Raw genomic sequence first — 13,293 nt, forward strand, 5'->3', positions numbered from 1 at the left:
GGCTCTCAGTGACCAACGTGCTTCCTTTCCTTCCTGACCTGAGTGCACGCCTATCTAGAGGAGACTCGTAGCCTGCAACCCCTTTCAAAAGTTTGTCCGCCAGACCAAAACGTTTTTGAAGGTGTTGACAGGTGTAGCGCAATCTCGCCTCAGGGGCGACGGAGCCTGATTAAAAAGGAAATCTACTTCCTTAACAATCGGTTGAACCTAGAAATAATTCTGTCACGCTCACTGAATTTGTTTAAATTTAGACGACTGATAAATCCATACTTTTTTATGATTAAAAGGAGAATGTGGCACTTATAATTTTGGCATATATTGTTAATGTTATTATAAAGTATGTCAAATACAAACATTATAATGAAATAAAAAGCATATTTAAGAAACGTTTTTTCATGATTTAATCAGACAACACCAAGGTATAACAAAACTCGTAAGCAATGACATCATCCCAAACGCAGAAGAGTCTCTCTACTGCCGTCTGCGCGAGCAGCCCGACTAGTCACCTGACCTGAATTTCCGTCCGTAGACAGCACATGACTAGGAAACGGGGAAGTGTTTTGTACAGCCAAAAGATAACTATTGCGGCTGGTTTCTTCGGGAGAGGGATTTTTCCGAACAAATTTCACGCTTTTATTGGCCTTTAAAGGCCCCAAACATCACTCCTGCGCTTCTGTTTGATTTCTGCCGCAGAAATGGCCCCGATTCGATTAAATCTGTGGACGTTATTGAATTTTAGCCTTATCTGCGTCACTTTGTTGTTTAATAGCCTGTCTGTTGTGGCTACAATGTACAGGAGACCTAACATTGTTTTGATTTTGACCGATGATTTGGACGTTTCTATTGGTGGCATGGTAAGTTTACATTGTTGAAATTAGTTTATCTTTATTGTATTAGATTAGACTGGGATGTGATTTGATGTATGAGTGCCAAACGCCACCACGACGTCTTCACCCCTCTTTGCAGGTTCCACTTAATAAAACAAGAAAGTTAATAGGAGACGCGGGGATCGTCTTTACAAACGCGGTAAGTGAGTTAAAGCCTACTTTCACTGGTCACATCGATGCATTTTAATTGGTTCGAAATTGAAAGTGGCTTCCCTCCTGAACAGTACAAATTGTAATCTCACTGAGCTGGCATCATTATCGTTAGCGTTATTGCAACATATTTAAGCAGTGTGTTCCCATTTACTTATTTCTTTAAAAAACGTTTACAAAACACTGTCTACAAGCTAACACTCTCATTTAATTAAAATCACTTCATAGTGCTGTCTAGTGCTGCCAAGCATTATATGCAATCATCTAAGCTTTATTCGGTTTAAACTGGGCTTTATTTTTAGCTGAAAAACCTCTCTGCCTCTCCCTCCCCTCCAGTATGTTGCCAGCCCGTTGTGTTGTCCTAGTCGTGCCAGCATCCTGACGGGGAAGTACCCCCACAACCACCACGTCATCAATAACACCCTAGAGGGCAACTGCAGCAGCCAGGCCTGGCAGAAGAGCCAGGAGCCCTTCACCTTCCCCGCCCTGCTGCAGAAGAACTACTACCAGACCTTCTTCGCTGGCAAATATCTTAACGAGGTACTGAAGGAGTGCTCTCTATACCCGTGGACGTGCAGTTTGTCTTCAGAGATTTACGGAAGAGCCTGAACTGATAGATTCCCGAAAGATGCAGTCAAGCATTATTTTTAAGTCAAGACAACATACAGCAGCGTTTGGATGTGAACCTGTGTGTTTCATTTCGGGAGTAGGCATTGCCCTTTTTTCCAAGAGCCTTCAGTGCCGTAGCTGCTGTGTATCAGGGTTTTAAGGGATGTGTCACAGAAACACTGGGAACATTGCCTAACTCTCACTCATTTCTAAATGCCCAGAGGTATTTGACTGAATGACTATAGCTGTTTGTCTTTAAGCCACAGGAATTCTATGGACTCTGTAGATTTTAGCAGGACTGTTTTCTCAATGCATTCACATTGTGTTACTTTAGAAATTCAGGAGACATAACTCAACCATTTCCTCCCTCTCTGTTACTCTCTGACTTGTTATCTTTGTTATTTACCATTTTCTCTTTCTGACTCTCTCTTTCTCTCTCAGTATGGGAACCCAAATGCAGGAGGTGTGGAACATGTACCTCTCGGCTGGGACTACTGGTTTGCCCTGGTAAGAAAAGTCAAAGAGCAGCCAAACCTATAACTCTCCCAGATCCCTCAGCCAGCAGCGCTATGTATTTCATTGACCTTTAAGTCATTGTGTTTATAATCCACTATATGAGTTTGTCTGAGACGCACAAAAAGTTTTTGCTGACCCCTGAAGCTTGTCTCAAGCGTGGCACTTGTGCAGGTAGTCTGGACTGAGAAAAAAAAAACATTGCAGTTTATCATTCTGTCAATCTTGAATTGAATTTGACAAATGAAGGACAAACAACTGTTAAAAGTACCTTTTCTCACAACAAAGAGGGGATTGTGTGATCAGGACTGCTACAGATGACCTAATGTGCTTATCAGAGTCACTGGGGCGGGATCAGCCCTGGGTTGTAGCGCTTGTTTGCCTCTGCATATTTGCAGGATTTGGCACGTAGGGACTGTGATCACACACACACATACACACACACATATACACATACACACACACACACACACACACATATACACACACATACTCACACACATACAAACACACATACAAACACACATACAAACACACATACAAACACACATACAAACACACACACACACACACACACACACACACCCGGCCCTGGTCAACAGTTGCTGGGCCCTTGACTTGGGTTCCGTTGATTTATTTGGTCCGGAACATAAATATGATAAGCCACTTTTCTGTAAACATACCCTGTCCCCAACCAGACTGAAGGTCATCACTGAATCACCTGTGATCAACTGGTTAGCCACTCCACTGCCCATCTGTGTTGTGAAGAGCTGACTTGAAGCAAAATTTAAAAATAAACCTGAGCTTTGGCCTGGGAGGAGGGGGTGGGGGTTTGGGTATGACTTGTCATGGGAACTCAGGGAGGCATGCTGAGCTTTGTGGCCATGAGAATTAGCTTCCAGACCCGATTCAGGAGGCGGCAAACCGCGTCCGTGGAAATGCTGCCAAGGCCTTCCTTCAGTAAGTGTGTCAGGCTGTGACAGAACCGAGACGGAGCCTATTATTAATTTGACAAAACAACTTTTATTCAAAGCCACTTCAATGCAATACAGTATACATTTACTATGTGTGTTCATACGTATCCAAACCATGGTCCTGGTGGTTTAGCCCTTTGCCTTTTCTGTTGGCTGACAAGAACAGACTAACAACAGAGCTGTATTAACAATATAAACAGTAAACACACTCAGATTATTAATCCACTGTCTGATCCCCCACAGGAAAGGAACTCCAAGTACTACAACTACACCTTGTCTGTGAATGGAAAAGCTCAGAAACATGGACAGAATTACAGCCAGGACTACTTGACCGACGTCTTGGTAAGAACCACATCTCCAAACCCCACTCCTCCAAATCAGCGTGGATAAAGAATCAGAGGTCACTACGGCAACAGTTTATTAACCGTGTGTGATTGTGCTTGCAAATGATTAACGTCCAAGTCCTCTACAGACTGTCCCCCTGAAGGTATTTTTAATTAGCATGATGAGTAGGTTCTGGTATGTAATTCCCTCTCCTTGTCATTATTGTGTTGCATTTACATAGTTTGTCACTCAATGGAGGCCTGCGCCTATGGAAATATGTATGTAAACATTACAATGTAAACGTGAACAATCTGAACGCTAGAGGAAGGCTTTTGTGTTTTTTGTCATAGCACTCTCATCTAGCTTGTCCAAATACATTGACTGTTCATACTTGACATACGATGGTGACACTTCCCTCCTCCTTCTCTGTCGTCACAGGCCAACTGCTCATTAGACTTCCTGCAGTACAAGTCCAACTACAAGCCCTTCTTCATGATGGTGTCCACCCCCGCGCCCCACTCGCCGTGGACAGCAGCCCCCCAGTACGAGAGCACCTTCCCCAACACCAAAGCCCCACGGGACCCCAACTTCAACGTCCACGGCAAGGTACGGAGGCATATGATCTCAGACCTGTGAAGAAATATAGAGTTTTGTCTGCATTAAGGAGTATATCTCCATAGAGTAGCCTTCTAACCCAAACCCTATGTCCTTAATATATATTTATATGCACAGATGAGTCTAAACATTCTAACCACTCATAGATGAATTGAGGAGCTTGTAACAGTGGCACTTGGGTTGGATTTAGTTGATGGTAAGGAAACAGTCTGGCAAAAACATGCTTTATAATTTTAAAAATAATTTTGGATCTAGCAAGTGGTAGTGCAAAAATCCCCCCCCCGCCCCCAAAAAAGAAATTAGCCTTCATTCAGTTTGCCTTGTTCACAAAACAAAACGGAAAATGGAACGGAGAGTCTTGTAAATCTTGTAAAGCCTTGTAAATGTGTACCTAATGAGAAACAGGAACCCTTTCCCCAGCATGATGCCCACAGTAGCCAGCTTCCCTTACTTCACTCGTCACAGCAGTGCCAGGATGCCGCCCTCAGCCATCTGGGTCTCTGCCAGCATTGTCCTCTTGAGTCTGTTCTCTGGCAGCTTCACCGGCTATAAAGGGCTTATATTTAGGGGAAAAGCAGCGACGATAAAGCCAAGGGAATAAATGTAACATTAACAGGGTGCTAAGAGAAACTGTTCACACAGATTTGATCTTTCCTCCCCAACTGGTTTGTTAAAATCTGTCATTCAGCTCGAAGGTTTTCCTTATCAGTAATGTGATTTGCTCGTCTAGTGGAACAAACTATACCACACTCCCAGATATTTGCTCGTAATTATTCTTTACATTTCCAAATATTTATTGTTCTTTACTCTTTGTGTTCCCAAATAGTTTTTCCTGATTATTCTTTGCATCTCTGTATATTCTTTATTCTTTGATCATTGTTCTATTCTATTCTCGATGTTGATTGGCTGATTGACTTCTTCCTTGTTGTCCACTCCCACCAGGACAAACACTGGCTGATCAGGCAGGCCAAGACTCCTATGTCCAACTCTTCAGTCGAGTTCCTGGATGACGCCTTCAGGAGAAGATGAAAGTGTTTGTAAATCTGTATGGCAACCAGCCCGCTGCCTGGTTGTTCGATGTACGTAATTGTGTGGCCATCCACTTTACCCATCAATTAAATACCAGAATGTCATTCTTACCACTGTCTGTGAGGCAGCAAGTTTGGTGGAGCTGAGTTTCAACGTGCAGTTCTGGTGGTGTCCCCTAGGTGGCGCACTCTGTTATCAGTGGATGACCTGGTGGAGAAGCTGGTGAAGAGGCTGGAAATGAGGGGAGAGCTGGAGAATACCTACATCCTCTTCACCTCAGACAACGGATACCACACAGGTTAGCCTCTCTCCAATCTACTGGTCTGTGTTAAACAGTACAGAACTGTGCTGCTCTAATTAGTACTTAACTAGCACTTACAGTAGCTACATTCCTGCACTTTTTATTTCTTATGTAAAGTAGTAAAAACAGGGCTTCCTAAGGAAAACACCAGACTTGATGCCAGTTCCCCATGATCGGTTTTCCTTAGGAAGCCCTGTTTTGTGCTTAGGAAGGTTCCATACGGAGTGGAATGACCCAGAAGTATCTAAGTGGCAACCATGATGAAAGCTGGGCTAGTTATCTAAATGTAGGAGCTTCAATGCCTTCTTTTCATATCTCCTTTAGCATAGGGTAAACTGGACCATCCTTTTTGCTCTCGGGATGGTACCACCCCACAATTCCTTGCAGCAGCAATAACCCAATCAGCAATCGATCAATGTGACCCACGTCAGTCACATCTGCATTTTCATAATAAGTAACCTATTGTAAGAGCAGTTGGATTATTTTAGCACCGCGGTTGTCTTTTCCTTAGTCCTTGAATTCTACTACTTTACATCATTGCTTGGCCTCATGACGCTTTCCATCAAGGTCAAGGTAAAGTGTTGGAAAGTTGACCGTATCCCAAGTCATGTTTTGAGCTTTCCACAGGAGCACCCACTCATGTCATCTTCTTCTTCTACTTCTTCACCATTAGGCCAGTTCTCTCTGCCTATGGACAAGAGACAGCTTTATGAGTTTGACATCAAAGTGCCCCTGCTGGTGAGGGGGCCAAACATCAAGCCCAACCAGACCACTCCGGTGAGAGGCCATCACACACACACACACACACACATATACGCATGCACGCTGCTTTTTCATCAAGCCCAACCAGACCACTCCGTTGAGAGGCGGTCATTACACACACACACACACACACACTCATACACACATACACACAAACAAACAAACAAACAAACAAACAAACAAAAAAACAAAAATGTTTTTCTTCAAGCCTAACCAGACAAGTTGGGTTATCATAACAAACAGCTGAAGAAAACACACACACACAAAAGAAACAAACAGTGATCCTCTGGGATTCCTCTGTGTGTTTTCTAATGTTTAATATCATTTTCTCTCCCGTACATCAGATGCTGGTGGCCAATGTGGATTTGGGTCCGACCATCCTGGACATTGCTGGGATTGACTACAACAAGACCCAAATGGACGGCATGTCGTTCCTGTCTATTTTGGTAAATCACCATGGCAACACCTCATGGAGTCAGACTTGCATAACATAATATAACACAACATGACATAAACATGAACATGAAATCAAACCAATGTTATATCACAACCACTTTATGACCAATACCTAGCATCCAAACTAATCTTTCGACAGATAAATCATGAGTGACACTGGCACGAACACTTGTCATGGAATCAGACGCAATGACAGGATAGAAGCAGCTTAACCAATTGGTAGAATTTATGTCTTAGAGCACTTTAGTGGGCAATGAATGGTGATTTATTTACTGTCTGTATGTCTCCCTTTCTCTCTCTCTCCCCTGTCTCTCTCTCTCTCTCTCTCCCCTGTCTCTCTCTCTCTCTCTCTCTCAGAGTGGGCAGGGGAACAGTAGCAGCTGGAGGACGGATGTCCTGGTGGAGTATGAGGGGGAGGGCAGTAACGTGACTGACCCCTCCTGCCCCCTACTCGGCCCTGGAGTCTCGGTGAGGAACACACACACACACACACACACACAGTCCTCACTGACTTAACTAAAGCATCTGCTGTTTGTGTGTTTACATTTTTTTTGTCCGTTATTTTCAGTATAAGGATTATTTTAAGATGCCTGTTTCACCTTCCTAGCTGTTGTAGTCTTTGCATTAAATTGTTAATTTACTTCCTTGATGATATGTATGCTGTTTCTGTATTTGCCTCTTTCGTATGTTAGAGGTGTGACGGTGGTGATGATACTGATGTTATGTGTGTGCAGGAGTGTTTCCCTGACTGTGTGTGTGAGGACTCCTTCAATAACACCTACGCCTGCGTTCGCACGGTCTCCCCTACTGCCAACCTCCAGTACTGCGAGTTTGATGACAACGAGGTAAAGCCTTATGGTCCAGTCTCTGGCCATGTGCTCATTATATCAGATTCCCTTTGAGTAGAATGTTGCTGAATGAAGGGTCCATCTGATGATGCAATAATGAACTCAAGCGACCGTTAGAAATGGCAGTCAATGTAAATCCCAGATCTGAACATTCTGTAATGATTTGGTGACAAAAAAAACTCAAAGGGTTATTTGGTCAAATGACACACACACACACACACACACACACACACGTCTATAACTCAATCTTGTGACTGATGTTATTGTCCGCCCCGTGATGAAGGTGTTTGTGGAGGTGTACAACCTGACGGCAGACCCGTTCCAGCTGACTAACATCGCTAAGAGCATTGAGCAGGAGGTGCTGGAGAAGATGAACCACCGCCTCATGATGCTGCAGTCATGTGCCTCCCAATCCTGTAGAACCCCAGGAGTCTATGACTCACGGTCAGTCACAAAGGCAGCCAGTCACACACACACACACACACACACACCAGCACCCATTACTCACACACAGACCCCCCCCCCCCCCCCCCCAAACCCATACACACACACACACACCACAACACACCCTGTATATAAACACATACACCCTCCTGCCCCATAAACAAACAAACACACACACACACACACACACACACACACACACACACAGTCCTGCTGAACACCAGTTATCTATTGGCAGTCCGTCAAGTCACTTTACCGTCACATTCTTCTACTGTGTTAGAACATCACGTGTGTGATCTTCACCTGCTGAGCTAAAGGACAGCTACATCTTCAATTGTCAGTTATTTATCTCAGTATTTATGCGTCTGTACTGTTTGGGACTAGTAGACCTGCCTTGTGCGTTCTGACCAGATGTATGACATCCATACCTTCTCCCTCTGCAGGTATAAGTTTGACCCGAGGCTGATGTTCAGCAACCACAGTCCCCGCCTCAGAAAACTCCGACAGACGCTCAAGTAAGAGAGACTGAAGGAAGAAAAGGGAAAATGAGGGTGATGATGAAGAGGAGGAGGAGAGGAAGATGAAACTGGAGGCGTTGTTTCTCCGCTCCTCCTGCTGTTGTTGCCTTGCGTCTCGAGCCCACCCCCAATCCTCTCCATCTCTCATCCCCCCCATATCGATGTTCCATCGCTCTCTCTGTCTCTCCCACTCATCCCTTCTTTTCTGTGGGGGCCAGAGGTAAAACCTGGGTGAGGATGTTGTTTGAGGACTTGGACTGTAATCACTGGAGACACTTTTTAAGGAAAACAGCGTGGCCTTCTGTCTGTGTGTGTGTGTGTGTGTGTGTGTGTGTGTGTGTGTGTCACATACCCTACTGACACCGATCATCTTCACGCCGAGAGACACCATCATCTGTCACAGGTAATCAATTCATAGCAAACTGAGTTTTTAGTGTCTGTTTTGAGGATTATAACTTTGTTTTGGAGTCCTATATTTTCACTCATGACCTGGTAATTGAGTGTTCTGTGTTTTGAAGCATATTTGCTGATTTTAGTTGTTTCATTTAATTTAGTTTAATTTCTGTCCAAATTTAAGCTTGTGTCCAAAGGGGATCTAGTGGTTGCATCAATTATGTCGTTGTGGTATTCGACAAATCCTCCACTCTCATTTCCTGCATAGTGAAACCTGTCAGTCTTTTCAACATGTGTGTAGACTTCATAGGTGTTCAATATGACAAGTGAAACTAAAATATCTTGATTTATTCATATTAATATTTTTGTTGGATCAAGGCCAGAGGCACCCGTAGCTTCAGCAATAGGGTAACTGAACTGTGTTTTCTCGAATGTCCGCCAAGTTTTATTCATGCGCACACAAACACACACACACACACGTGAAATATGGGCAGGTCTTGTATTTGATCGTCATTTGACTACTGGCGTGGCAGGGCTGTATCTGAAAGCAATGACGGTACAAATAAACCCAATCGAGGGAATCTTGTCCAATCATGTCGAAGGGAATCTTGTCCAATCATGGCAGAACTGCATCACTTTGAGAATAACGTACACAGACACAGATATGCTTCAGTTTAGACTTTAGGTCCACGATCATTTTTCTTGACTGTCACTATCTCTGCAACCTCTTGTGGTTACAGGCACTTTGAACTTTGAACTGTCTTGTGAGCCAAAGCTGTAAATCAGAAATGACTTCAAGGTCATGTTTATGATGATCTCATTGTTTGGACTAGCCCTAGCCAGATGAATGATGACGTTACTAAATGTGACCTGAAGCATAGGGCTGAGGGAGATTACTGCCTGAAACTGAAACAAGATGATTTTATTATGAGGGATTTGCATGGGAGACCCGGGTTGTTTGAAAGATCAAAAAATACTTGGTTTAAAATAAGTAGATAAATAAAAATAAAAACGCCTCTTCCACACTCTCAAACACACGTGAGCAAGCAAGGCAAGCTGCTCAGGAGAAGGGAACTGTAGCACACTATAGACTGCTCTGAAGAATTCACCTTGAGATTTGAACTAATTCTGTCTGCGCCTTGGCCTCCACTAAACGATAGGCGAGCTAGGTTCAGAGGTCGCCCAGACGACGGACATGTGCAGAGGAGATTACATCGTGCCTTTTGATGTCACTAACGATTACAAACGCATTTCCAGTGGAGTCATTGAAGTTCTCCTTATTTCCACAGAAAGAGGTACACAAACCCAGACATTGAGGTGACCCAGTTCATGTCACTAAGGCACTTTTACTCTATTAAGGATTTACAGACGTTATTTTGCACGGTACAGTTTTCTTTTTCCTCCCGTTATCAACAGTAATATTTTTTGTTACAGTCGTGTAAAAAAGTACATTTCTGGCTTGTGTGATTGATCAATAAAAGCAATGTGAAATTTACTCAGAGATCACTGGTTGTTCTTGGGCTTTGCCTGTTTCCATCCGTGTAGAGATATATCTCAAACCAGCTGTAGATTTAGCAAGTACTGTTTAATAATGTATTGTTTCATTTGTAGATGACTATATGCATTTCTCATACAAATAAATACATTTAGTGAGTGGTTTCTTCCAGATGGCATTTTCACAAGATGGGATATTTTCAGTTGAGATATTTTGTCTGTCCTGCAAAAAGTAGCCATTAATCACATGCTGCTAGAAACATAAAGAAACTCAGCTCTTCCCAGCTGGTCACCAGCCTAACACAGTCTATTTGGATCACTGACAGTGTATGACATGGGCGGGGTGGGGTGTGGGACCAACACAGTAGTGTCTCGTGTTGGTGATCCAACATATCCAGTTCAACCCTCGTTTTTAACAATAAGCATTTAGGGATGAATGAACCCCCAAAGACACTAAATCAACAGACATGTTTCAAAATCATAAAACACTCAGAAGAAAAAAACAAGCTGCTTAGAACACATATGTTACTTAATCACAATGGCAAAATTATTGTAGCACTTCCTGGCCACAAGAGGTCAGTACAACTCCATGGAAATGGAACATATCATCTTTCTGTTGAGCAGTGAATTACAGCGCACAGATAGGGGAGGAGTCTACTAGACTATTGTAAAAAAGCTGCAGTCCTTTTTTCTTCCTCCTTGTTAAAGTACAGCAGTTAACCTGATGGGGGAAATATGAGCTTCAGACAGTGGATGACTTCCAGTGGCAATGTTGGTGCTCTATGCTGATGCATTTGAGAATTTCAAAATGGAGACGTTAAAAAAGGGATCACTAGCAACTAAAGATTGTTTGTGGCAGCAGTTCCATTCAAAGCAGTCAATGGCAATCGGCAGTCCAACAGGAACCTTTTACGAGTTCCTCTACTGGTAGAACAATTCCAGAAAGGGTTCCTCCATGTGGCTACGTGATGTACATCAGAAGCCACACACCACCACCCCTGGACCCGGACACCCCATTCCAACACACACACACAGGCCGACACACACAGGCCGACACACACACACACACACACACACACAGGCCGACACACACAGGCAGACACACACACACACACACACAGGCAGACACAGGCAGACACACACTACAGAGACATGCACACATACAAAGACCCATGCACATACAGATGCACCCACACACACACACCCGCCACAAACACACACACACGGATGCACAAACACACACACACGGCTGTCTCACAAACACACACACACGCGCGCATACGCACACACACACAAAACCGCCAACATCAGTCCACCTCGATCACTGGCATCCATCGAGTCTCCTGTACTCCCCCTAGCTCCAGTGCTCCAGCACAGGTAAAAATGGCAGGTCGGTGCTGCCCAGGTAGTACTGCCCTTCGTGCTGAAACACATCGCTGATGGCCCAGGTGAGGGTCCCGTTCGGGTCATGAAGGCTGTCCAGAACCTCTCCGTCTGGACCCAGCTCCAGAACCAGGCCGTATTTGGGCAGCAGCATGTTATACCAGCTAAAAGGAATCAGCTGGAGGATCAAAGAGAGCAGAGTCATCACTGAGAGCGAATCACAGGCTTTCATCATACAGGCAATCAGGACTTGTGTTTAAGGTTATACATGGAATCATTTACTTGGCCAGTCAAGCACCTCAGTCTTCAAAGGGAGGCCATTCAGTGTGTTGATGGTTAGTCATGAATGACTCCATTATTTACAAAGAGCAGCGTCAGTGCTAGCGCTCATGCTTCAGTGAGGCACAGGAGCCATGACCTGCTGTCTGAAGAGCCCGTCTAGGCTACAGTGTGTCTCAGTGCAGATACGTAGGTCTAGCCTCGGCTACAGTAGGTCTTAGTATAGATGGGTTTAGCCTCGGCTACAGAGTGTCTTAGTACAGATGGGTTTAGCCTCGGCTACAGTGTGTCTTAGTACAGATGGGTTTAGCCATGGCTACAGAGTGTCTTAGTACAGATGGGTTTAGCCTCGGCTACAGTGTGTCTTAGTACAGATGGGTTAAGCCTCGGCTACAGTGTGTCTTAGTACAGATGGGTTAAGCCTCGGCTACAGTGTGTCTTAGTTCAAATGGGTTTAGTCTCGGCTACAGTGTGTCTTAGTACAGATAGGTTTAGCCTCGGCTACAGTGTGTCTTAGTACAAATGGGTTTAGTCTCAGCTACAGTGTGTCTTAGTACAGATGGGTTTAGCCGTGGCTACAGTGTGTCTTAGTACAAATGAGTTTAGTCTCAGCTACAGTGTGTCTTAGTACAGATGGGTTTAGCCATGGCTACAGAGTGTCTTAGTACAGATGGGTTTTGCCTTTTCTGAACCTACAATAGATGTTTGCTATGTTGATATTCAGCCTGCTCTGCTCTGGTCAAGGCATCAAGGCGTCAATGTTACTTGTTAGGTTTTCTGTGAAAGAAATAATTATATGTCGATATAATTATTGACTATAATTTACTATTATAAATAATAACATGTCGATATAATTATTGACCATAATTTACTATTATAAATAATAACATGTCAATATAATAACTGACTGGACCAACTGATGGGAGATTCTCTAGCGACACGAGCTAGCTCAAGCATTTGTGGAGTTACGTTCAAGTGTTCTTTTCTTCCTTTCAAATGCCACGACCCAAAAACTCACCCAGTGACCTCTGCTCCAGCAGAGAGCCTAACTGAGTCTCTGAACACCAGGACAGGTGTTTTTACCCAATTAGCCCCAGGAAGTGACATCACTGAAGCCTTGAACGCCAGGACAGGTGTGCTTGTACCCAATTAGCCCCAGGTAGTGACATCACTGAAGCCCCACCTGTCAGTGCTTTCCCTACCATGTGACCTAACCTAACACAACGACCACTCATGGAAACCCTGGACCTGGAAATAAAACAGCAGGCAGCTTTTAATCCCAAATATACATAATAAAAGTGTTCCGCTGCACAC

General features: G+C 44.0%; 2 protein-coding genes across 2 annotated transcripts in view; one reads left to right on the plus strand and one right to left on the minus strand.

Annotated features, from left to right (window-relative positions):
- The first annotated feature begins 580 nt into the window (after positions 1-580).
- gnsa (glucosamine (N-acetyl)-6-sulfatase a) lies at positions 581-10,318 on the plus strand. The gene is made up of 14 exons (XM_080851786.1): positions 581-854; positions 967-1,026; positions 1,374-1,577; positions 2,088-2,153; positions 3,377-3,475; positions 3,896-4,063; positions 5,015-5,095; positions 5,279-5,399; positions 6,076-6,179; positions 6,509-6,610; positions 6,978-7,088; positions 7,355-7,465; positions 7,752-7,912; positions 8,356-10,318. Exons 1-14 carry the CDS (start codon positions 696-698, stop codon positions 8,429-8,431), a joined length of 1,623 nt encoding a protein of 540 aa, XP_080707912.1. The 5' UTR covers positions 581-695; the 3' UTR covers positions 8,432-10,318.
- A 164-nt stretch (positions 10,319-10,482) lies between these two features.
- LOC308375094 (adipocyte plasma membrane-associated protein) overlaps positions 10,483-13,293 on the minus strand; it is a 14,614-nt gene continuing 11,803 nt past the window's right edge. The window contains exon 9 of the mRNA XM_080851142.1: positions 10,483-11,878. Coding sequence (XP_080707268.1) covers positions 11,672-11,878 — 207 coding nt within the window. The 3' untranslated portion in view covers positions 10,483-11,671. The remainder of the gene's footprint in view (positions 11,879-13,293) is intronic.

The sequence above is a fragment of the Sprattus sprattus genome (assembly GCF_963457725.1).
Source record: "Sprattus sprattus genome assembly, chromosome: 14".
Classification (NCBI taxonomy): domain Eukaryota; kingdom Metazoa; phylum Chordata; class Actinopteri; order Clupeiformes; family Clupeidae; genus Sprattus; species Sprattus sprattus.